The sequence below is a fragment of the Wolffia australiana genome, chromosome 15, assembly GCF_029677425.1.
Source record: "Wolffia australiana isolate 7733 chromosome 15, ASM2967742v1".
NCBI lineage: Eukaryota > Viridiplantae > Streptophyta > Magnoliopsida > Alismatales > Araceae > Wolffia > Wolffia australiana.
In genome coordinates this window covers 12,121,960-12,148,134 of record NC_135849.1, presented here as the reverse complement: position 1 = coordinate 12,148,134, position 26,175 = coordinate 12,121,960, and the positions used below count along the sequence as shown (strand labels likewise).

The 26,175-nt window shown below is 40.6% G+C and overlaps 1 protein-coding gene and 1 non-coding gene across 3 annotated transcripts; both read left to right on the top strand.

The window, feature by feature from the left end:
* Positions 1 to 3,281: 3,281 nt before the first annotated feature.
* Positions 3,282 to 3,389, top strand: LOC144713366 (small nucleolar RNA R71). Its single transcript, XR_013584031.1, has one exon. It is a non-coding gene; the product is annotated as a small nucleolar RNA R71 (small nucleolar RNA).
* Positions 3,390 to 9,427: 6,038 nt separating this feature from the next.
* LOC144713161 (Tetratricopeptide repeat (TPR)-like superfamily protein) lies at positions 9,428 to 18,427 on the top strand. Of its 2 annotated transcripts, XR_013583971.1 has the most exons (24): positions 9,428 to 9,805; positions 9,880 to 9,941; positions 10,010 to 10,102; positions 10,182 to 10,254; positions 10,324 to 10,644; positions 10,737 to 10,801; positions 10,884 to 11,015; positions 11,096 to 11,137; positions 11,225 to 11,758; positions 11,831 to 11,988; positions 12,059 to 12,524; positions 12,695 to 12,757; positions 12,843 to 12,944; positions 13,056 to 13,364; positions 13,449 to 13,541; positions 13,623 to 13,724; positions 13,819 to 13,923; positions 14,103 to 14,236; positions 14,382 to 14,565; positions 14,691 to 14,822; positions 14,897 to 15,009; positions 15,094 to 15,175; positions 15,251 to 17,056; positions 18,087 to 18,427. XR_013583971.1 is itself a non-coding variant. In XM_078587665.1 (23 exons), exons 1-23 carry the CDS (start codon positions 9,736 to 9,738, stop codon positions 16,859 to 16,861), a joined length of 5,046 nt encoding a protein of 1,681 aa, XP_078443791.1. In that variant the 5' UTR covers positions 9,428 to 9,735; the 3' UTR covers positions 16,862 to 17,165. The 2 variants fall into 2 exon arrangements, 1 of the variants encoding a protein (XP_078443791.1); XM_078587665.1 differs by lacking the exon at positions 18,087 to 18,427 and having other exon boundaries at positions 15,251 to 17,165.
* Positions 18,428 to 26,175: the final 7,748 nt, after the last annotated feature.

Below are 26,175 nucleotides of genomic sequence, written 5' to 3'. Positions count from 1 at the left end.
GAGATTTATTTGAGGAAGAAATACATTTTTATTAAGAAAAAAAGATATATTTATAAGGAAAAAAATGAGTATTAAGATAATTTTTGAATTTTGAAGGGCTTTTCATAAATTTTTGTTGCAATGATACCCTCAAAATAGCTCTCGGTCGTGATTGCAGGCGTAAAGATATTATTTAAAATATTCTAGGGTTTTATTGCAATTATATAATATTTGTTTTAATGATTTTAGGGAAAAAAACCAGAGGAGAGAGAATGCACAAGAGGTATATACGCAATTATTTTTGGGCTGCGTCGGCGGCAATTTTTTGTTTTAAAGAGGATTAATGTGTAAAATGACAAGCGACCCTTGTGGCAACGACGTGGCCTCATCACAGCCGTCAGATGAGAATCCGACGGCGGATAGTGATAGCAGCCACTAGGCAGTAAGTTTACCGCCCGTGCGGCGCATGCAAAGCGCACGCACAGGCAGTGACATGGCGCGCCGCGAATGGATAACACATTGAGCAAAGGCACCTTAAGTGCTTGGCGATATTTACTGGTCAGATTTCTCTCACTTTTTTTCTTTCTTTTTTATTTTTGCCAGGGGGTACGTGGCGCAACGAGAATCCACCCGCCTGAAGAAGTTTAAAAGTTGCTGCCAATGGGAGGACGACACCTCAGCGAGCGGTTAAAAGAAAAATATTATGAATAAATGATTTAAATCCAATGGCTAATATTGGTTTAAATTCATTTATTCATAACTTTTGATCTAGAAGTCCGATTGAGATGATTTTTTTTATGGATTTGCTCGTCTTGATCCCCTCTTTCTATCTATATGGTTGGATCATTGAGATCAAGCCCACATTGATAGATAAAAATTAATTACTAGGTAGGGGTAAAATGGTAATTTTTACCATTTTACCTAGGTATGAAAGCCAAATTTTGAGAGGAGGGGGTCATTCTTGATGGTTCTCTATCACAGCTGAAAGACAGAGAGGAGCCCCAGCATGGATCAACCTGTTTGGTACTTTCCCTTCATTGTATTTGAATTTTTGGTGCATTTTGGATAAGGTTAGTTTAATTTCTTGATTGTTCTCTTGACTCTGGTCTGAACCTCTAAATCGCTTGGCTTGAACAGCATGTACAAGCCCTGATTAGGATTGAGAGGAGTAATTGAGAGATTTAACTAGGTATTCAAGTGCATTTCAAAAGAAAACTATAAAAAAAAACTTTAAATTCTAGGGTATTAAAATTTATCTTTCATTATTATCTAATAGTGTAGTTAGTTCTGAACTATCAAACCTACGAAAACCAACCAACCAAATCAAAATTTTCTTCTTAATCCCTCTAATTGAATTCTTTGATCCTTTCATTGGGATCAAATAATTCAACTTAGAGCTCCTTTACTTCTTCTATTCATCTCATTTCTTCTACCCCCCCTTTCCAAATTTCTCATCCAATTAGGGTGATTTGATCTTTATTGAAGATCAATTAAATCTAATTAGGGTCAAATTATTCATGAAGAACATCAATTGAATTCCTTACTAGTTTCCCTTGGACGACACTCGTACTTATCACTACACATCTTAAGTAGAGTTTTTATAAATTTTATTGTATAAGCTAAAATTGACAGCGACAAGGGTTTAAAATTGCATAAAATTTACCCCTATTTTTGGCTTATCAGTAATTCAATTTCTTCTTTTCCCATTCTCAATTTAACTTTTTCTTCATTCCCATTGGTGTTCACTCTTACCGAGGCCAAAAATGGGCATCCCAAAATAATAGGTGCATAACTATTTTTTCCTGAGATTTTTACATCTACTAGTATAAAATCCAATGCAAATGAACATTTCTTGTCTTTCATAACTACGTTCACTAACTGTCCACATGGTCTTCAAATTGATCCATCGCCTAATTGAAATTCTAAATTCACCAGTTGCAATCCTCCAAACTTAAAAGTTTCGAATAAGGCCTTCAAACTTAAGGCAATTCATTCAAAAAAATTGAACTTATGTTCTCTGAAAGTTGAATCCTCTTTTGCTTCCTTGGAGGTGTGTGGAGGTTTTTCACAAATTTGGAATAATCTGGGATGTATTGTATTGCATCTAACTCAGGGATTTTGATAGTGGCATCCTTCAAATATTCAAGAAGTGAGCTCTCTTTTCACCTTTCTTTTTTAGAGTTTAAGGCACTAGGGAAAGGTATGGGTGGACAATATGCTTTCGAATTAGGTTCTTTCTCATGATCTTCCTCTCCCACAAGTTCATCGTGGTGTTCTCGTTCATCTTGATCTTCCTCAACCACTTTTTGTTTGTCTCTAACCACATACAGATCAAGTAATTCTCTACCACTCCTAAGTTTGGACACCACATTTATATATTCTTCTCTATCATCCTCTAAAGTGCCAATCACATCAGGAATGTGCTCACTATCTATGATACACATATTATCAACATGAAGTAAAATATCTGGATTAACACAATCTTGTGTAGGAAGTTTACTTGGTCTTGTGCCCATTTTTGTAGAGTCATCAAGAGTACCTTGCGGTGCTCTCCCATGAATGATTGGTTTACTTCTTTGATACCCCATCTCTACATTGAGCTTGTCTATCTCCCATCGATGTCTTTCCTCCATTTATTCAATAATCTTGAGCATCCTCTTCTTGTCCTCTTTGAGTTCTTCAATCACCCTAGTGAGAGTTGCATTGGTTGAATCTGCAAAGTTCCTATAAGGTTGATAAGGCAGTTGTTGAGGTTGGTGGTTTGCTCTTGGTTGGAAGTGTTGTTGAGGTGGGCGGTTGTTAAGGTTAGATCCCTGTCCTCCTCAATTCTCTCAAGGGGCCTATTGAGCATTTTTCATCTCTTGCCTACCTACTGCATTAACGTCTGAAATCATTGGGCAGACTTCTCAACTCGAGCATATTTCTCATGGGGCTGATTTGATTACTCAAAGACTGGTTATGAAATCTTCCACTCTTTTGTCCTTGCCATAGGGGAATCATTTTTTCATTCATTTTTTCCATATCTTTTCCCATCATGATCCCAATCTATTTTTCAAGTCTGTCCATGCTGATCTGAGGTTCCACTCCTCTAACATCCAACAATCCCCTTTTCGAGGAGGGACCCGTACATGACCAGAAGCATCTTGGTGGTAGGCTAAATTATCTGACATTTTTTGTAGGAGGGCCATAGCTTCATCTTCATACAATGACTCCTGGGGCACGTCCACTAGAAACATCAACTCTTCCTTTTTCAACATCATTCAACCCTTCATAAAAAAAATTGCACCAACTCCCATGTAAGTATGCCATGGTGTGGGCATTTTTGGATGAGCCCCATCAATCTCTCCCAAGCTTCACTAAAGGTGTTATTTCCCTGCTGAAAATTTCTAATTTCTCTCCTAAATGAATTTGTTTGTGCTACCGAATAATACTTATTAAAGAAAATTTTTGCCTTCTCACTCCAGGATGTAAAATTTGTTTCCAATGTTCTAAATCAATCCGTGGCTCTACCCTTCAAGGCATGGGGGAATAATTTCATTCTCACTGTCTCTTTTGAAATCTTCGGGCAACTAAAACTATCACAAGCCTGTTCCAGGAAGTCATATGGTTCCTCATTGGCTTTCACTAAAAAGGATGGTAGCAATTGAAATTGGTGGAGATCTATCCTAAACATCACATCGTTTCCAATGGGGTTGGATATCCTAGTCAAGATAGGTGTTTCAAATGGGGTTGAATATTCTCTAATCCTCCTCCTTCCTTCATTGACTACTTCAGGATTTCCTACTCCATTTCCGGCAGGGTTCATTGGTGGAATTCTAGTGGATGTTGGTTCTACGAGTGTGGGTGAAATCGAACATAATTTGGTTGAGTAAGAGCTTACTACTGGTTCAGTTCTGCCAATATTATCTGATTCAAACTCTGACCTAAGCTTCATACAAAATCACTAAAATAAAAAACAAGCACCTGTTAGTCGTTAGCCAGAAGATAAATTTTGAAATATTAGAGTAATAATGACTCTCTTATCAGAAATAAAATTTAGTACGAGAGATGTTAGATCAATACTTGGCACTTTCTAAGCAATTAAATCAAGAATTAGAAAAAAATGTAGTGCAAGAATGTATAATAGATTAATTATAAGCACTTTATAGAAAATAAAACCAAAACGATTTTGAACACAATTTCAAAACACTCAATTGATAAAAATAAAAACAAATTGAAATTCCTAAGCGTTGCTTCCCTGGCAATGGTGCCAATTGATAAGCCAAAAATTAGGGGTCAAATTACCTAATAAAAATCCCTTGTCTTTGTTAATTTTAGCTTATGAAATAAAATTTATAAAACCATACCTTAAGATGTATATTAATAAGTATAGGTATCGTCCATGGGAAGCTAGTAAGGGATTCAATTAGTGATTTACTTGAATAATTTGACCCTAATTAGAGTTAATGTTATCTTCAATGAAGATCAAATTATCCTAATTAGATTAAGAATTTAAAAAGGAGGGTAGAAGAGATGGGAGGATTAGAAGAATTAGGGATCTCAAAATTGACTTCTTTGATCTAATAAAAAGGATCAAGGTAGTCAAATAGAGGGGTTAAGAAGGAGATTTAGTCTTAATTTGTTTTGGGGGGATTCGGAAACCAAATTCAGTAACTACTATCTCATAAACACACCCAAATCTTCCTAGAATTTAAACCTTTTTTATAATTTTTTTCTTATTCTTAATTTGCAATTGGACTAGTTAGATCAACTCAATGCTCACTCCTCTTGATAGTAGTTTGGACTTGTACATTCTGCTCAGGCCTAGCGATTTCGAATTTCAGACCAAGATCAAGAAGAATGATGAAGAAATTCACTAATAAAACATCGACACTACACTAAAAATTCAAATACAATGACATAAAAAGTACCAAAGCTTGATCCAGTCTGATTCTCCTCTTTGTCTTGTAGTTGTGAAAGATCCTCCCCCAGAATGACCTCCTCAACTCAAAATTCTGCTTTTATACTTGGGTTGAATGGTAGAAATTACCATTATACCCCCAATAATTAATTTTTATCCATCAATGTAGGGTTGCTCTGAATTATCCAACCATACAGATAGAAAGAAGACGTTGAGACAAGAAAATTCATAGAAATTTGACCTCAATTGGACTTCAGGATAAAAAGTTATTAATAAATGAAGTTTAACCAATCATAGCCGTTGGATCAATATCCATTTATTCAATTAATTTTTTTCCATACATGCAATTATCTGTCTACTGCTGATTGGATTGAAATAGAAAGAAATAAAAAAATAAACACGATACATATTAAACGCACTTACTTGTGCATCGTGCCTGGCGCTTCCCAACAAGAACTACCCATGTCACCTCCTATGCCTGCGCTTTGTATGCACTGCACAGGCGGTGCACTTATCTTCGAGGACACTTAGTTTGATTTTTGCATATAAGGCGTCAGATTCTCATCCAATGGCTGAGATTCGGCCACGTGGCCCCGCGAAATCAACTTCTTGCATTTTTTGCAAAAGTCCCCGAAAATATTCACGCGTACAAACTGACCCCGCCCAAAAACTATTTATGCATATGCCCCTCTGCTTTCTCTCTCCTCCATATTTTCCTAAAAACATTAAAATATCCTGATTAATTTCATAAAAAACCCTGCAACTCTTTTAGTTGTATCTTTACGCCTGCAATGGGCGACCGAGAGCTGTTTTAAGGACATAATTGCAACAAAAATTTAAGAGAAACCCCTCTGACTTTAGAAATTGCTTTAAAAATATTATATTCCATATAAATAATTTTTTTTCTATTTAAAAATTCATTTCTTTCTCGAATAAATCCCATAGAAATCCAACAAAATTCTAAAAATTCTAGAAAATTCAGTAATTCGTCCCCACATTAATTAACATTAAAATTAATTTTTGAACCTGCCATTTCCATTTAAATAGAATTATTACAAGCTTAAATAAAATCTATAAAATTCATAAATTTAGAGAAAATTAGGGGAAAAAATCAGAATTCACTTGGAGTAATAATTAATATGTAAATATATGATAATAAACCTATTTTAAACTCTTCAAATGCATAAAATTGAGCTAATTACTGAACTAAATACCACTTTTAGGGTGTTATTATTTATCATAGAAAATATCAGGATAAATCAAGGTGAAACATGTATCACATATGATATTAATGGGATATAAGTTTATAGTGTCTCTATAGACTTGTATCAGAGCTTAATGATATCATTTAGAAGATCCTGAAGGAGAAGTGAATCCCATAACTGAGTCTATATAATTCATTGATGGGAATCAGAGATATTGTAATAGCCAACTTGAAAATGTCAGTATTTAAATTGATGGATGTTTCTTTTGGTCATAATTTTTTGACCTTGAAGTGGGAAATAATTATAAAGGATCAGCTAAATTAGGTTGGGCATTTTTCAAATAAGATATACTAGTGCTTTAGATGAATCAAAAGCAATTGCTCAAGATATAGATAAAAAATTCAATGAGGGAAATTTAAGAGTTAGAACAACTCCAAACTCATCTTGGAATTGTGTTAAGGATGATGTTGAGCAGAGTTCAAAACATTACATAATTTTTAGCATAAATGCAACATCTAAGAAAAAGATTTCACCATTGCATGGCAACCTGACCACACACTTTTAAAAATATTCTTTCTTTTGGGATCAATTAACCATATATGCCTTGTTGATATAAAGAGATAACTGAAATAATGATACTGAACCATTTTTTAAAAGAAGGATGTGATGAGAGTGCAAATGGAGTAGTTCGACGAAGGATGAGACCTTGAATAATCAACTTGCTATGGTTCCACTATATGAATAATCATGAGGAAGGAGAAGGCATCTGAGGAAAGATGTATACTTATAGCTTATGGATGAAGGACGTGGACAAAGAAAGAGTACATAAAACCCAATTTTTAAATAATATGATAATTCACCTTAAGATTGACATTTTTCTTGGTGCTCTTCTTCATTTCACAGTTGGTATTTACTTTCTCATATGATTCATCTATGAAACTACACTTAAAAAATTCTCAAGATAATATTACAATTTGACCACTTCAGGGAAGTTATTAATTTCATTACATCAATAATGAATAGAAATAAAAATATTCCCAAGTTATACATCATTTTTACGTTTAGACGAGAAATTATTTTTACCAAAGTTCATGCTCATTCACTAAATTTTATTTTTAAAATAGAGCAAAGTGGAATAAATATTTTATTTCATTTATATTATCTCCTTAACATTAAATAATGACATAAAATTTAAGTGCGCATTTTCAAAATGTTGACATGTATAAGTGTTCACCTTAACAATCCAGTGCCTGGGATTATGGCCTTTGTTAGCTGTCCTGTTGGACTAAAAACTCGTCATTGAGGTTTCCTACTTGTTATGGGGGTATTTTGTGACCAATTATTAAATTGTTAAACTCTATGTTTTTTTTATTCCTCTATCTTTCTGTTTAAGAATTCAAATGTCTACATTCACTCTAGAAAGTGAATTTTAAAAAATTAAGGAATATCAATAAAATTATTTAAAGCATATTTGAAATTCCACCTTGAAAATTCGTTAAATAAATCATATTCAACCCTTGAATAATTAAGCATGAAATATACAAAATGGATCAAATAACTGGGTTATGATATGTCAAATCATAATTTTGAACCACCAAGTGATATCAGCCAATGATCTCTTCTGTGGAGGCCCATTTGGCGATCGGTCTTGTGGAGGAACCGATGTTACAGATTCCTGACCCAAATGTTGAGTGTTTTCTTTATTCTGGATCTAATCCCAAATTATTTTGATTCCTTGATTCCTTAAATAAGTAAATTGATTTAATGTGATCTAAAATAAAAGTCATGCTTAATAAATTTATTTCAACTAACATTCCTTGTTTTTATAACCTTCACTATTATTGAACATCTATTCATTAATTTTTTTTCCTTCTATCATAACCAATATTATGAGAACACTTCAAAAAAATCTTATGATAGACCATCCAGCCTCTATCTTTTAAATTTTATCTGTATATGTACTCATTTTGTTATAATATAAATAAATCTGAATATAAATTGTTAATGAATCCATCCAATATAATAAATAAAATATTTACTGTAGCGTAGCAAGTAAGGCTAAAGTTTTCCCAACTAAAATATTAAATATCACCTCCAACTTCGATATTTTAATGTATGTATATAGTTATCTAATTTTTTAATAGATATATTTGACTAAATCTCAATAAAAATATAATACTTATGTAGTATGTGGAACATAAATAATAATCATTACCTAACTATTTTGATGATTTGTAATTGATTATCATTTTAAAAAGCTATATATTTCAATCTAAAAACACCTCGCATTATAATTTAAAATTTATTAGATCTTGTAAAATTATTTTTTCGGCAAAAACTTATCAAGATGAAGTGCATGTCTAAAAGGATGAAATTAATTAAAGATATTAGTTTCATGGATATCGGTGATCCCCGAAACTACCAAATGCATGCTCTTTCTTGAGCACATCTCATCCTGTGATCCTTCTTCGTCATGTCGCCCCCCACACAACCACTTGCAATCAATACAGACTTATGGGTCCAGAGAGCTTTTAAAGCCCTACCCATTATTGACCACCTGATACAAGTCAGCCATATAATGAAGCTGCCCCTTCTCCCTCTCTCTCTTTGCAATCTACTTCAAACATAGACTGTCATCTGTTCCATCCCTTACAGGTAGGGAACGGCATGTCCGGGACGTGACGCCCCGGACGTGACGCCCCGGACGTGATGGGACGGATGATAATGTGTGACGAATGGTGACATGACAAAATGTTCGTCACGTCACTGTCTCGTCACGCATCCGAGGATTTTGAAAAATTCCGTCACGTACTCGTCACGCGTCCCTTCTTCCTCGTTCCGTCACGTCACTGTCTCTGTGATGGCATCACCGTCATCGGTGACAGAAATGATAAAAATTATTTTTAATATGTTTAAAAGCATACTCAACATACAGTATTATTTATTTTACTATGTTATTATTTATAATACTATTTTACTATGTTAATCCGTCACGGTCGTCATCCGTGACGGACCTGTCGTCACGTCATGCGTCCGGGGTATCCCGTCACTGTCACGTCACCGTCACGTACAGCCCGTCACACATCACCGTCACGTGTCCGTCACGGTGACGTTTGACGATCCCTACTTACAGGCATCTCCCAGGAGAAACGAGTAAGAAAGCCCATGGGCATCGGCCCAATATCACTAACTAAAATCCCAGATTACTAACCAAAGGCGAGTAATCTGAACCCTTATCAAAATCGTTATCCGATATCAAGTTTCATACTCGTTATCTGAACGGTAGCACAGGGGGGGGAGAGCTTCATAGAGGCAATAAAAGATAAAGAGGGAGGTGATGAGGAAGGGAGAGAAACGAGAGGCTCCAAATGGCTGGCTCCGGCCCCCACCCACGCGCCATCTCTCTCTCTTCTCCTCACTATCTCTCTCTATCTTCCTCGGCTTCCCATTCGGCGATGGTCTCCCCGCAGTAAGCCGAACGAGGAGAACTATCAGAACCTTATCCTATCTCGCTTCTCCATCCGTTCTATCCCTTCAAATCTCCCCCCTCTCTCCTGTCCCTCTCCTCTCTGTCCTATATTCATCTCTCTTCACTCCCTCCGAGCTCTTCTTCCTCCTCAACCGAGAATTCCCTTCCAGCATTGCCCTGCCATGGCGCCCAAAGCCGGGAAGGCGAAGCAGCACAAATCCAAGGGAGAGAAGAAGAAGAAGGAAGAGAAGAGTAATCTGATTCTTCTCTTCTTCGCCAATCCTTTTGCAATTCAGCGATTGATTGATTTCCCTTCTCGTTTGTAGCTTTGCCGTCTGCGCTCGACATCTCCGTAGAGACGCCCGACTTCTCCCTGCGAACGCTCAAGGTAGTAACCAACCGCCTGGGCTGTTATCTTGTCCCGCGCGCTTAAACTGATCCGACGTCGTCCTCCAGGGAATATCGACGGACAGGATCCTAGATGTGAGGAAATTACTGGCCGTCCACGTGGACACCTGCCACCTCACCAACTTTTCCCTGTCCCACGAGGTAATCTTCTGTGGCCCCGTCCGACGTGTAACCGGGTCGGGTTCGGATTCTTATCGGTTGTCGGTTTACCCGATCCCAGGTCCGAGGAGCCAGGCTGAAGGACTCGGTGGAGGTTGTGTCGCTGAAGCCGTGTCATCTGACCTTGGTCGAAGGTATATAATTGGAGGGGACTTTCGGAAATGAACTTATGGAGGATGATATTTAATTGCTGTGATCGGCAGAGGACTACACCGAGGAGATCGCGATCGGGCATGTTCGTCGTCTGCTTGATATCATCGCTTGCACGACCGCTTTCGGATCGCCATCGCCGGGGAAGAATGCGGGAGGAACGGGGAAGAACGACGGGAGAAGGGAAACGGAGAGTATTCTATCCGAGGTTGAGTCTAAAGATGAAGGTTTGGGGACGGAGAAGAAACCCGGATCCCCAATTTCGACTAGGGCTCCTGGCGAATGCAACAAGGATGAGCCGATGTATCCTCCGCCGAAGCTCGGACAGTTTTACGATTTCTTCTCATTCGCCCACCTGACACCGCCGCTGCAATGTCAGATTTCTTCTTGTCGATGTTGTTTTTCGGTGGTTGGTTCGGTTCTGTCGTCTGGGTTGTGGAGATTTACTGTATCTAATGTGTTTCAGATGTTCGGTTGTCTTCCCGGCCGTTTGTGGAGGATAAAAGAGAGGATGATTTCTTCCAGATTGATGTAAGTTTCCGCGGATTTGGCTTGTTTCTGTGTGGGATATTCTGATTGATCTCGAATGGGATTTGAATTTGTTCCTAACCAGGTGAGGATGTGTAATGGGAAGCCGGCGACGATTGTGGCTTCTCGAGAAGGGTTCTACCCGGCTGGAAGAAGGGCACTTTTGAGCCGTTCGTTAGTTGGGCTGCTGCATCAAATCAGCCGGGCGTTTTCTGCCGTGAGTGGAAGATTATTCCCGAATTGGAACTCTTTATTCTTCGTCAACAGTTTTCGAACTGAACTTCAATTGACTTTCAGGCTTACACGGCTCTCATTAAAGCGTTCACCGAACACAACAAGGTAAATTCGTCATAAAATTTTGATTTTGCTAATTTCCCGTTGCTCGATGTGATTGTGAGAAATTGCCTATTTCCAATTTCATTTCAGTTCGGCAATCTTCCATACGGATTCCGCGCAAATACTTGGGTTGTTCCTCCCGTGATTGGAGATTTAGCCTCAACTTTTCAGCCGCTTCCTACTGAGGATGAGAGTTGGGGAGGAAATGGCGGTGGTCAAGGAAGAGACGGCAAGGCTGACCACAGGCAATGGGGAAGAGATTTCTCTTGCTTGGCGGCCATGCCTTGTAAAACGGCTGAAGAGAGGCAAACCCGGGACAGGAAAGCTTTCCTTCTCCACAATCTATTCGTCGACGTTTCAGTTTTCAAAGCGGTGGACGCCATCCAGCGCGTTATTGGAAGTAGTTTGCCGTCCAATGCAAGGCAAAATGGGCATCCAGATAGTGGCATCTTCGAAGAGATTATCGGCGATTTAAGAATCAGAGTTTCGAAAGATGAGTCTGATGGCTCTTCGCGGCTGGAGACTAAGATTGACGGTACCCAGTTGGCGGAGATGTCAATTGAAGAAGTCGCGCGAAGAAATCTGATCAAGGGAATAACCGCAGACGAGAGTGTGACTGTCCACGTAAGCATTCTTGTGATTTCTTCGGGGTTTTGGCTGATGATGATGAGAAATTGTGGGAATTCTTTATTTCAGGATACAGACACTCTAGGGGTAGTTATCGTCAGACACGGTGGGTATACTGCGGTGGTTAATGTTCCTCCTGAGAAGATCTCGGCTGATAGTTCTCTCCCTCAAGAAATCGACATCGATGATCAGCCAGAGGGCGGTGCTAACGCCCTTAATGTCAACTGGTGAGATTCTGAAAAACGGACTCTAGAGTTCTTTATGATTGTTTGCTGGTTTAACTTCTTTTTTTTGCAGTTTGAGGAGGGTGTTGCACAAGGCGGATCCGCAGTTAGATGATTTAAAGGGTTCCGAGTCTTTTGTGGAGAGAGTTTTTGAGAGATGTCTTGAAAGGTTACGAGAGGAACCTGACAAACAGAGGAGGTGGATAAGATGGGAGCTGGGAGCGTGTTGGGTGCAGCACTTGCAAAGCGCTGCAACAGGAAAAAATGAAACTAAGAAAACTGAGGAAGTTAAAGTTGAACAAGCCGTTAAAGGGCTCGGCAAGTTACTTGGCCCCCTAAAAGTGATGAAAAAGAAGGTTGATGACCCGAGCAAGGAAGGTCCTGCTTGCAACGGGGTTGATCGTGAGAAGTCAAATGGTGATTCTGTTGAACAGGAGAAGGATAAAATCCACCCAGAGAAGGAAATCTTTTTGCAGAAGTTGCTTCCTGAGGCTTCTTATCTTCGCCTAAAAGAGTCTGACACAGGCCTACATCTCAAGGTTCATTGCCTCCCTTCATTTCATAGTCATTTGAACATAATTTTTAATTTAGAGGACGTTACGAGTCGTTGGGTTTTCACAAATTATATATATGTCACACACAAACGAGGGCATGACTCCCGCTTAATTTATAGTGAACTCTTGCTTTAATTTCTCACTTGTTTTTGCAGTCACCCGATGAGCTAATAGAGCTGGCCCACAAATATTACGAGGAAACAGCGTTGCCAAAGCTGGTGAAACGACATTCCCACGTTTCCTTTATCTGTGATCTCTTAGACAAATTATTTACATTATTTTCCTCGCTTTAAATTTTATCAGGTGGCGGATTTTGGATCGCTTGAACTTAGTCCAGTTGATGGACGGACTCTTACAGATTTTATGCACACCAGAGGCCTACAGATGTGTTCTTTAGGCCGTATTGTAAGTACCTAAGTTTGTATTTGCTATTCAAACTATTCAACCTTGAGAAACTATCTCGACACTTTGGATTATTATTTCTTGATTATCCATTTTAACTTTTTATAAAATCAGGTTGAACTTGCCGACAAGCTTCCTCATGTCCAGTCACTTTGCATCCATGAAATGTTAACACGGGCTTATAAACACATACTCCAAGCAGTCATTGCAGCTGTCGATAATGAGACAGACCTCGCTGGATCAATAGCGGCTTGCTTAAATCTCTTGCTGGGTTCCACACCTATCGAGCAGGTCAACTCTGGCGCAAGCCTAAACCAGAAGTGGATAGAAACGTTCCTTGAAAAGAGATTTGGGTACAAATGGAAAGATGATGCATGCACTGAGCTGAGAAAATACGCAGTTCTCCGGGGCCTTTGCCACAAGGTACTCTTCCTCTACGACACCAAGTTAAATCTTTACTGATTTACTACTCCAACCCTCCTGTACTTAAATTTCAACATAATCCAGGTTGGACTTGAACTGATAACGAGGGACTATGAGATGGATGGATGTTCACCTTTTACCAAGTCTGATATTGTCAGTATGGTGCCCGTTTACAAAGTAAGCAGGATGATTCTCATTCGAACTGATGTATGATTGAAACTTTAGAAAAAAACTATATCTAATCACAAGAGATTACAGCATGTTTCATGTTCATCTGCTGATGGACGTACGCTGTTGGAGTCTTCTAAGACGTCCTTGGACAAAGGCAGACTTGACGATGCAGTCAACTATGGAACCAAGGTAGAGGTTCCTGCTTCTTTGCAATTCTCTTTCCCTTTAAACTGATTGAATTACAAACCGTCTGAATTCCATTCCTTATATTTAATTTTTCAAGGCACTCGCAAAACTTGTAGCAGTATGTGGTCCATACCATCGAATGACAGCAGGGGCCTATAGTCTTTTGGCGGTAGTTCTATATCACACTGGTGACTTCAATCAGGCAAGTACCCAAATTTACTGTTAGTGTGCTATTCAACTTAATCATGCTCATCAAACAATTGGTTAAAATTGAAATAATGGACAGTCAAAAGGTTGACACATGATTCTATCAAGGGTTTACTGGACTCCAATGCATTGATCCCAACACCTTTCCTGATGACAATGCTGCAAAATCTGCAGGCTACGATTTATCAACAGAAGGCTTTAGACATAAACGAGAGAGAACTTGGCCTTGACCATCCGGATACAATGAAAAGCTATGGAGATCTTGCTGTCTTCTACTACCGGCTTCAGCATACTGAGCTAGCCTTGAAGTAAGATTCAAAAGGCTTTGCAACATAAACGAGTTACCTTTTCCGGGAGTTTATCAAAAGACCTATGTCTGTGGATAATGAAATAAAGTTACTTTGATAAAGAAAGTGCTGTTGATAAGCATTACTCATCCCATATTTTTACCAGGTATGTCAATCGGGCGTTATATCTGCTTCACTTGACCTGTGGTCCATCACACCCAAACACGGCGGCAACTTACATTAATGTAGCCATGATGGAGGAAGGGCTCGGAAATATCCACGTTGCTCTGAGATACCTTCACGAGGCGCTAAAATGCAATCAAAGACTTCTGGGAGCCGACCATATACAGGTCTTGCCCTCTCTCTCTCCGTGTCTTTCTCTCTCTCTCTCTCTCTTTCTCCCGTGTCTTTCTCTCTCTCTCTCTGTGTCTCTCTGGAGAGCCTTGGTGACCCCGTACTGGTCTCTGTAACGCAGACTGCAGCCAGTTATCATGCCATTGCGATTGCTCTGTCTTTAATGGAAGCTTACTCGTTGAGCGTTCAGCACGAGCAGACTACTCTGCAAATACTAAAAGCGAAGCTTGGATCAGAAGATCTTAGAACCCAGGTAAAATCTGACGAACAACCATCATGATTTCTATTTCGCCTTGTATTCTGAAACAGAACATCATTCTCCTCCAGGATGCCGCAGCTTGGCTTGAATATTTCGAATCAAAGGCTCTGGAGCAGCAAGAGGCCGCACGCAATGGCACACCCAAACCTGATGCCTCCATTGCCAGTAAAGGCCACCTCAGGTCATTACCCAATCTTCCTCCCACTTGTAGATAAATACTTTGTATAAAAGGGAAATAACTATCGCTATATTTGATTTTTTTCAGTGTGTCGGATCTTTTAGACTTCATCAACCCGGATGACCAGCTCAAGGCGAGAGAAAACCAACGAAAACTTGCGCGAGCAAAGGTGGTGCTAAACTTGCTTCGACGAAATCTAAACTTGTGTATGTTTTCTCACAGTCCTCTTTTCCTGTTGCTTCAGGTCAAGGGTCAAGCGACCCAAGCACAGGGAGGAGCTGCAACAGGTGGAGACCAGTTCTTGGCAGAATCCCCAAGAAAGGAACCATCCAACGACAAAGAGAATGAGGTTAGATTGGTCAATGCCCAGGCACCTAAGAAAGAAGAGAAACCAGCGGTCAACATGATAACTCCATCGCCATCGCCGCCAGAGACGCAGGACCAAGCTGTACCATTGGATCCATCTTCAGATGAAGGATGGCAGGAAGCCGTCCCCAAGGGCCGTTCTCAAGGGGGCAGAAAGTCATCAGGTAGACGGCCAAGTCTGTCTAAGCTCAACACTAACTCCTTAAACCCAGAATCTCAACGATACAAAGCCAGACTCTCCCCTGGTTCCCCATCTCCGAGATCATCTCCAATTGATTCAACTGCTTCTGCCACCGTCTTCGTCCCCAAGAGCTCAAAATTCAGCCCCAAGCCACCGGTCAATGCGTCAGAGAAACTGGTCAACACATCAGACAAACCGGTCAATGCAGTAGACAGACTGGCCAACGCACCCGACAAACTGGTCAACGAAGCTCCTCCACCCACAAAGCCTGCTTCATTGACCAGGAAGCTTCTGTCCTACAAAGAAGTTGCGCTGGCGCCACCTGGCACGATTACAAGAGCTGTTGAAGACCAACAGCCAGCAAAGGAGCCAGAGACTAACGAAAAGGAAGAAAAAGAGAGTCCCAGTGTTGACCTGAAGGTCAATCCAGAGGAGGAAAAAGAAGATCCAGTTGACCCAGAAGTCCCCAATAAGCAGGCTCGGGCAGATCCAGATTTCTCTGATAATCAGGCTCCGGCAGATCCAGATTTCTCTGATAATCAGGCTCCGGCAGATCCAGATTTCTCTGATAAGCAGGGTCCGGCAGATCCAGATTTCTCTGATAAGCAGGATCCGGCAGATCCAGATTTCTCTGATAAGCAGGGTCCGGCAGATCCAGATTTCTCTGATAAGCAGGCTCCGGCAGATCCAGATTTCTCTGATAAGCAGGATCCGGAATCTGACTCCTCGGAAGCTAAACCAATAGAAGAAGGTCAATGCTCTCCCACTGAGCAGGAAAAGCAGGAGGAAAATGGGGACTCGGTTAAGGAGCCCAACAGGAAGCTTTCTGCCGCTGCGCCTCCATTCAACCCGACCATGGTTCCTGTTTTCAGCTCTGTCGCCGTTCCAGGTTATGCTGACCATGGTGGAATTCTACCTCCTCCGGTCAACATGGCTCCCATGCTGGTTAGAAAACCTTCTTACCAGTTTGCTTCAGCGAGGGTCCCCTATGGACCGCGCCTTTCGGGAAATTACAGCAGGTCTGGCAACCGGGTTCAGAGAAACAAGCCAGCCATACAAGGATCTGATTCAGATGGGTCGGGGTCGGGCTCCAAGACCATGAACCCGCATGCGGCTGAGTTCGTGCCAGGTCAACAGTGGGTCCCGAATGGCCATTCGACAGCAGCAAATGAGGTTGCTACTCCATCTGATGACATGGATGGGGAAGACAAGGCTGGGCCCCATGCCGGAGTTCAGACAGAGGAGAGCTCAGAGAAGGGAGATAGTTGTGATGGTGATGTGGAGGCCGAGGTGGAGGTTGTGGGTTAACAGGGAGAAGATGGGTTCTGCCAGTTTTGGGTTTTTTTTGGGTAGTAAGTCTGACAGATTGAGGCGGGTTTGCATGTACAGTGATAAGGGAAGAGAGAGAGAAGGCTGAGTTAGGGGTATGTCCCCCAGTGAGGGTTGGGGACGAAGACGAAGCTGATGCCCCTGAGTAGAGAATAAGCTCCGCAGCGATTGCTGGTAAGTAGATGGTTCTGAAATTGGCTCATCCTCTTTTTTGCTAAACTTTTTGAAGTTGCTTGGGACAGCAAACATCTTTTGGATTCCTCTGGCGGAGTTGATTCCTTTATTTTTCCTCTCCAAGTGGAGAGTGAGATAGAGAGGCATAGAGAGATAGATGTTGACTCTTTCATTATTGTATTAACTTAGGTTTAGATGAGTTGACTTAGCAACTCAATATCTATACAGTATGAGAAATCAAGTTTCGATACTACGCGGTAATCGATACCAATATTTATAACAAATGGCTTTGAAGCTAACTTGGTTGTTAAATAATCAGCTATACATAGTCCATCTATGATACATGTAACAAGGCATGTGATTAAAGTACTTTTGAAATTCATCGAAACCAAAAAAATCATTTGCCTAGTGATCCTTGAAGTAACATGAAACATCATCGTATCAGTTTTATCAAGGTTATTAGATTTTTTAAACTAGATGGATAATAAATAATCAATACTTAGAATCTTTGTCATTAAAAGTTAAATTAGTTGCAGTATTCAGTATAGGTATGGTGTTTTCTTAGTGAAATGATCTTCTTGCCTTGAATAATTCAACTTAAAAATCAATCATATTTGTACTAATAGGTGTGTCGTTGAGATGCACCCATTATTGGCCCCATTCACCAACAAATAAGTGAAACATTCCATCAGATATGACTAGATATCTTTTCATCATATTAAGTCGGTAAATTACCACTGTGAAATATATCGCAGTTAAATTAAAATGTCTCTATTTAAATATAAATTAGTGTGATCGATAATTACGAAAGGTATGGGATCCTATTTATATAAACCTAAAACAGTATTTTCAGCTCCACATATGTGTAATGCATAATATATGTATCGATTGTGAACATTTATCTTGGGAAAGTATCCTGCAATAAATGATTGTAGCATTGATTGCATAAGTTCCGACATTTATATCACAGCAGGTTTCCTATACATACTATTTTCACTTGTGAGTTTTTTCATTTTTTTAAATCTGGTAGCGACGACGTCAACGCACCACCTTTGGACGCGCCAACACCGTCATCTAAGACATCCCGCATCATGACTCGTTGCCAACATCAACTGCAGAACCACCCTGATAACGACCAAGTCAATGCACCGGCATCAGTTGCGTCTCCACCTACACAAGACACGTCACGCATCATGACACATCGTCAACGCCAGATCCAGAACTGCCCTTTGACGTGACACGATAACGCGTCGTCTATTTTATCTTATTTCTTGTATTTTCTCTTTCCTCCAAGGCCTATATGTAGGCCAATGTTGCACGATACACTTGGTGAATCTATTTTCAAGAATTGAAGTCTTATTCTTCTTGGAAGATTTGCCCTAACTCTCCCCCCTCTCAGGTCGCCGCTGCCATCGCTCGTCGTTGTCACCGTCGCCCCTCTTCGCGCAGACCGCCTGTCCGCGCAGGCAAGCTGCCCACACGGATCGCCATCCACGCAGGCCGGCCGCCCGCACAAACAAGCCGCCCGTGTAGGATGCTAGTCCGCGCAGGCAAGCCGCCTGCGCGAACCGCCGCCCACGTGGGCAGCCGCCCGCGCAGACCCGCCACGCACAGGCTGCCCGTGCGCAGGCCACCGCCCGCGCAAGCCCGCCTGCGCGTCAACTGCCACCCACGCCGGCCGGCCGCCCTGCGCCCCCGCCACCTGCCCTCCACCCCGGCCGCTTGTGCCCGTTGCGCCCCCCGCCACCCTCGTAGCCACTTGCCAATGCGCATACCGTTTAGGTTTCGGGGTGCTGCCCCAAACCCCGCAAGGGGGCGACTCCCCCCTTGACCCCCCACCAACTGACCGCGAAGTTGGATCTGCGACACCCTGTTGAAGCGCACGTCAATCGCCAGTGCCAACGACGCGTCAAGAATCTCTCGCAACATCGTCACACACTAATCTAGTGCTGAGGTACTTCTACACTCTTTGGTGTCCCGTGTTCATCATCCAGTGTTCCTTGAGAGTTCATCCACCACCATCGGGTTTGCTTTGGATTTTGAATTTTCAAGCGACTAGTTGAATAGGTTTTTGAATCTTCAAGCGAATGATCGTTTGAATTTATTGATTTTGGTGCTTGGCATCACCGCGGTGGTTGAAGATAGTACTCCCGCCTTCGACGAGAAAAGGGGCTGCACCATCACTATTTCATCGGATTTAATTCTTCGGAATCGATCGTGTGATTTCTGGTCTGGTTTCATCTTACCCATTCTCTAGTTGGCCAATATCCTACACCTGTTGTCATCCCGTCCCGTCTCCTCTAGTCATCCTGCATCAACCTGTGTCGTCTCCTCTAGCCATCCTGCATCAAAATCTATGCATATATACTTGATCTGCAAAATGTTTAAACTTTAACCATAAAATTCATGTTTTAAAACTCATGGAGTGCCTCCAATGCTATATGAGATATTTCATATTCCGATATATGAAAATTTTAAGAATAACATGGAAAACTTCGACAGATAAGCAGATATCCAGAATATCAAGTCTAAGTCTTTGGTGTCCACAAGATAATTTGATATGCCATGTAAGTGCCTCAAGCATTGTTTCCTTTGTTTCAAACTTCCACATGAGTTTCTCTAGTATTACATCAGGAAAGTTCTACGTACCCTGTAAAATCCAGTCCTCGTGTTACAACTTGGAGACCAAAACATATTTGGCATCACCTATTATGTTTAAACGAAGTAAATGTGACCTTTTAGTTGGACAATACTAATTCAAGGAACCAAGACTTATGAGTCAAGTATCCAAAAAAAGGGTGATGACTTCCTCAAATACTAGGAAATTCATGGAGAATCCCAAAAATATAGCCTTTTTTCTAAAATGGGTATTATTAAAGAACTATTTTTCTCAGGAGAAAAGCTTTCAAATATCATATGGCATAGTTTATCAAACATACATTTTTAATGTTTGTTTCGTATCATGATATCAAACAAAATTAAATTTTATTCACAGCACGAATTGATGGATTTTCTTCAAGTTCCAGCAAACATAATTTGTATCACTTAAGAAGCATTTATAAATGATAAATTCAACTGATTGTGAACTTTTGTGGTTGCAACCAATAAAATATACTCACATGTAAACAAAAGATATGAATACAAGAATGTTCTGAACGCAAAGTTGGTTTTCAAGGGATTTTTATATTTCCCCACCCAATAGAAACTTATTCTCCGGTGGTAAGATATTTTATTTTTAATTCCATGTTCATGATTAGCTTCATATTAAACCTGGATCTCTATATCTGTATTTTACCTTTAGCTATTTGTATATTATTTATTTATCTTTATTTTATAAATATTTTTGTCTTTCACTACTATTAACTATTATTTATTATCCTTACATATAAATAATAAAATATTAAATTGTGATTTATATATAAAAATAAAAATATTTAAATTAAATATAAAATTACAAAATCTGGGTGTTGACCCCATCATCTTTGGATCCTTTCCCAATAGATGACCAATTGAACTACTCATGTGGTAATTAACATAATCAACATTGTCACCTGTAACCACATGCCTACCGCCACATGTTGGATACCCAAGTATCGAGCAAGGACAGCTCAAAATCTTGGATTTTTTTCACTTAGTTATGAAAAGGTAGGGAGATCTGCGTTCCCTGGGAGCTCACTAATTCGGGCACCCACACTAAATTCACACGCCCTATATGTTGCCACCAACCACCGTCACCAATCAATATCACAAAATTAGGTATATTAAATGAAGTAATATACATAGTAATTAATCAATATCACAAAATTAGTTCTGTGTAAGAATAACTAAAATATTCTAATTTTTTGAAAATTTAACTGTCATATGTAATATTAGATTTGAGATTCTTTTGGATTAAAACATTGAATACAATTAGGAAAATAATAAAAGAAATATTGAGTCATATTTATTATGTTTTTATATAATATAAATCTCAGAAAATATTACAATTTATAAATTTAGGAAAACTCTAAAGATTATTTTTTGTCAATTCAATACCTATTTTGGTCATTTATTTGGCCAGTAAAAATAAAGAAAGCAAATATTGGCTTCGTTGTGGATTGGCCCATTTTCCCTCAACCTGATATTGAGTAATTTAGATTACTAAGGACTTCTTCAACTTGGATGAAAAGGGTTGGTAATATGGGATTACTTTGCCCTAGAAATCTCATGGGTTTGAATAAAGAAGTGGAGTTTCCTTTCACTACTAAGAAGGGATGCTTCCAGAACATATGATTCTTGGGATATTTTGGGCTTGATTGATCATTAGAAGCCCATATATGTATCTGAATCAGATTAAACAATAAAATAAAATATGAAATTATCACCTTGTGTGGGTATTTTTCACTCTCATTTTGCTACTTAGAATATTTCCTTCAAGGTTTTCACATTCCCATCCTCGAGAAATATCCACACAACCAATGCAATGAGGGATTTCCTCTTGAATTTTTTCAAATATTATTGATATTTCTGCCATCAAGTCTCACATGTGGAATTAGTGTTTTGAGAAGGGGTGAAGAAAGGGGCGGGTGTCCAGATTTGGCTGGCATAGGTACCTAAAATTGGTAAATCCCTCTATTTATAATTATTTTATAACTTTTTATAGAAGTCCTTATGATTTAAGTTTACTTACAGTGCTTGCCCTCTTGACTGATTGTTGTACCTGTCTCACACCTCAACGTTGACATCTGCCGAAGGCGGGCGGATCATGCACACTCCATGCACCACCATTGATGCAGGGCACTGGCACATTGCGGGAGCCAAGCGGCCTCCTCCCAATTGTTTCATTTCTTTTACTGCATCGTGGGCATGGGCGAGTAGGGTCCATGTGATCGGTCCATTTAAGCTCGCTCCACGCCTATAAATGCTGATAAACACTACACTTTATATATAAAATCCCCCTTTGTGTAGCATGGAGGACGGGAACGAATGACGGAAATGAACAAATGGAACGCATCGGAACGAAATTCCGTTCCGATATCCATTTTTCATAAAAATTTCTGTCATTTTCGTCATTCGTTTCCGTTTCATCATCTAGGGGTTTCCGCCATCACTCCATCTCGTCATTCGTCTATCGATGAAAATGGAACGGAACGGACGTGATTGTGACGGAAAACGGAAACCCCCCCCCCCAGAAGACTGTTCAGTCTTCACTCTCCCCCAAAAACCCTCCTTCGGCGCTTCCCCCTTTGGCGCTCTTCTTCGAGAACCCCTCTCCCCCTCTTCATATCTCGCCCCACTCCCTCTCTCCGTTTGTCCCTTCTCTCACTCTCGAAGCATCTCTCCGACCGTGGCATCTATAACTCTCCCCCCTGAATCAGGTTACAGCTTTTGTGGTGCATATTCTTCCCAGGTATCATCCGTTGGCATTGCGTCCAAAGTGTATAATCGTTTTTTTCCCAGTCATTGAATCTCAATTTCGTTATTCATTTCTTTATTCATTTTTTCATCTTTTAATTCAATATATGCACCATTGCAACCTTTAGCTCGATACCTACTGTCAATGATAACTCTTGATGCAATGTCAAAATGATAGTTCGATGTAATGTCAAAATGATAATTCGTGTGGATTCATTTATCTGTAAGTGAAATGTTGAAATCTCCATCATGAATGATGTTTGTGCAATTTTTCCTCTTCTATCCATACGTAACATTTATCTGCAATTTGAAGAAGTAGGCGCCTGATAGAGCTAGAATTATGTGGACTTGCTGAGCTTCAAAGTTTAGTTTTTATTCTCACATTTTCTTCCTCCCTTGTCTTCTTACTTTCTCCTCTCATCTTCTCATCTTCTTCCTGCCTCTCCTCTCCACTCAATGTTTTTTTTCCTATTCTCTTCTCGTCTCCCTGTTTCTTCTTCATATTTTTCTTATTCTCTTTTCATCTTCTCTTTTATTCCCACATTTTCTTCCTCCCTTGTCTTCTTACTTTCTCCTCTCATCTTCTCATCTTCGTCCTGCCTCTCCTCTCCACTCAATGTTTTTTTTCCTATTCTCTTCTTGTCTTCCTCTTTCTTCTTCCTATTTTTCTTATTCTCTTTTCTTCTTCTCTTTTATTCCTACATTTTATTCCTTTCCTGTCTTTTTACTTTCTCCTCTCCTCTTCTAAATTTTAGATCTATTTGGACATTTTTTTTATCCTCAAAAATTTATGTGTAGTATGGAGTCCAGTGCGGACAATGTGCCACATGAGAGAAATGCCGTTGAGCCCGCGGTTGGGGCTGAGGATGAAGTTAGGAATGAACGTCAGTGTCAGAATCAAAATATGAGGAAGCCACCTAGAGCAAAAATATTTGAGTACTTCACGCCAGCAAAGGACTCAAAGTACATATGTGAATTTTGTCGTGCTATCAACCCTACAATTAAACGCTATTTACAACGGCCTAAAGATGGGAGCACAAATATTTTTTGGCGACATTTGTTAACGGTTCATCGAAAGGTACACGATGAACTGATGTACACCCTCACCGCACCGTTATGTTGCAGAGGTGTTTTCGAATTTGTCATCCACGAAGCAGTACTTCACTGGAGTAACTCCGGAGGCGGAGAGGCAAGAAATTCTCCGGCTAATTGCCCGTAGTGCATTGCCTTGGTCCTTTGCCGATACCGAGCAATTCCAACGGGCATGGAGATTTAGAGCTCAGTCCAACGTAAAGATATATGGACGATGGGCTATTAAGGAGACTGGTAGGACAGTCTACACCCAATAAAAAACAGCCATAACGGATAGGTTTAATGACGTCCGCCGTGTGGCCCTCACGGTAGACGCCTGGACTACTCCAAACGGCCATTCAATGTTAGGCATAACCGGACATTGGGTCGATACAAAATGGAAGCTTGAAGAGTAGGTGCTTGGACTACGTCATATCAAAGACAAGCACGACGGGGAGACGATGAGCGGACTCGTCGTTGCGGTCCTCAAAGATTTCAACCTTCAATCGAAGGTATGATAAATATTCCAAAAGCAACTTGTTATTGGCCATAATTATTTTATAATTTGCACCTCAATTTTGAATAACATGCAAATTTCTACAGTCACCACCGACAACGCGGCGAATAACAGTACTATGATGCACTTTCTGACCATAAGCTTGCGTGCGATGAATCCAGATTTTAGTCGTGACCGACATGTGTTGCACACGTCTTGAACCTGATCGTGCAAGCGGGGTTCAAAACACTATGTGCGACACCAAAGGAAACAGAGATGTCTGTGTTTGACGAAGTCGGAGATCCCATCAACACATCGTATGGACGCACCTGCACCTCCCTAGGGGAGGCAGTGGCCCGGGTTTGTGAATTAGTGAAGGCTATTTCTCGCTCCTCCCAAAGGAGGGCAGACTACGTGCAGATATGCCAGAATTTCAATATGCCAAACAACAAAAAAGTGCCGCTGGACTGCCCCACAAGGTGGAACTCGACCTACACTATGCTGCGAGGTGCCATAGATAAGCGAGAGGTTCTAGATCACATGGCGCGTCTGCTCATATCGACGAGCACAAAGAATTATAGCTTAGAGGCAGACGAGTGGTTGATGTTGGAAGATTTTAGCAAAATCTTAGAAGTCTTTCTCGAAGTAACGAACTCCATAAGTAGTTCTAAGGTTGTTACTGCAACGATGGTGCTCGTCGTGATCAAGACTGTAGCAAATCACCTCAACGATGTCCTAGACCGATTTAACAGGGATGGTGTATTTGCAGTGATGAACAAGCTACCAAACTCACAGAGGGAACATATCAGGGACGCTTGTGTGGCCATGAAGAATAAATTTGCCAAATATGAGAGTATCATACGCTGTAATGAATGCATCACAGCAGCAGCTCTGCTTGACCCGGCAACAAAAATGGCTCTCCTAGATCCTCGAACTCTTGAAGACTCTATTGCATATCTGCGATCTTGGCTAAAAAATTCACTAAGTATTGATGAGCATCCCGATCGGATTGAGGTGGATGATGATGTAGGCTGTCAGCAGCTTACTCCTTCAATTGTGAAGACAATAAAAGAGTCCAAAGCTAACATTCAATCCAAGCCAAAAGCAAGACCCGAGCAGGAGTTGGATGCCTACCTCAACGAGCCCCTTACTCAAGACGGTGAAAGCCCTCCCAAATGGTGGATGGTCACCGGTGCCCGTGCTTATCCACACCTCGCAATGTTAGCCATGGAGTACCTCTCTGTGCCGGTGACAAGTACACCAGCAGAGCCACTCTTTTTAGTCGGAAGTAATATTGTCTTGCCAGAACGATTGAACTTGGATGTCGAGAGTATTGAGATGTTGTGTGCATTATACTATTGGATGCACCCTACAACTCAATCTGGCGATGTCATCGACGTGCCTCCATCCGAAGACACGGCCGAGGTATTTAGTTTCTTAATTTTCTTAATTATTTTTCTGAATTTTTTATTATATCTAATGTTTCTTGAGCCTGTTACTGCAGCATATTTCCTTGACAGAGGCCTGATTCCGGAGCGTCGTCACGAAGTCTTAAAAGTTTTGCTCTACGGACACTTCTTTCCAGCACGGTATGAGCACGACCCCCTTTCTATCGCTCTCTCTGAATTGCTATCTGTTACAGTTCACTCGTCATCCATCTATCCCTTTATAGTGTCAAAATCGGACCTACTTACCTTCTATCCATTTATCTACCTAGTCATTTACATTTGCATGCTTCCACAACCGTATATATCTCCCTCTCATATCTGCCTCTCTTACGTTTACATGCTTACCTCCACCCTCCATCTCTTTCTCCGTCTCTCTTACATCCCTCTTGTAACTCCATCTCACATCCCTCTCTTTCCCTCTCTTACGTTTATTACCTCCACCATCCATCCATCTCTCCCTCTGACTCTCATACATCTCTCAATCAGTCTCATATCTCCTAAGAGAAAGGTCTCTCATCTCTTCCTCTCTCTCATGTTCTCTCTCTCCCTTTCACTCTCTCTCCCTCTGTCGCTCCTCCATCCCTCTCTCTATGTCTCCTCTCCCTATGCATCTCGCTCTCTCTCTTTCTCACTATCTCATCTGCAGCTCTCTCTAATTGTCACAATGCAACTTGGGTTTCAGGCCCTTCACCTTTGCCAAAGGGGCTCCT

Bases quoted from the DNA above. Each gene is read 5' to 3' on its own strand.
- LOC144713161 (XM_078587665.1), top strand. From the start codon at position 9,736: ATGGCGCCCAAAGCCGGGAAGGCGAAGCAGCACAAATCCAAGGGAGAG. The intron at 11,138-11,224 runs GTAAATTCGTCA...ATTTCATTTCAG, and splicing joins CGTTCACCGAACACAACAAG to TTCGGCAATCTTCCATACGG. The intron at 12,525-12,694 runs GTTCATTGCCTC...TTGTTTTTGCAG, and splicing joins ACACAGGCCTACATCTCAAG to TCACCCGATGAGCTAATAGA.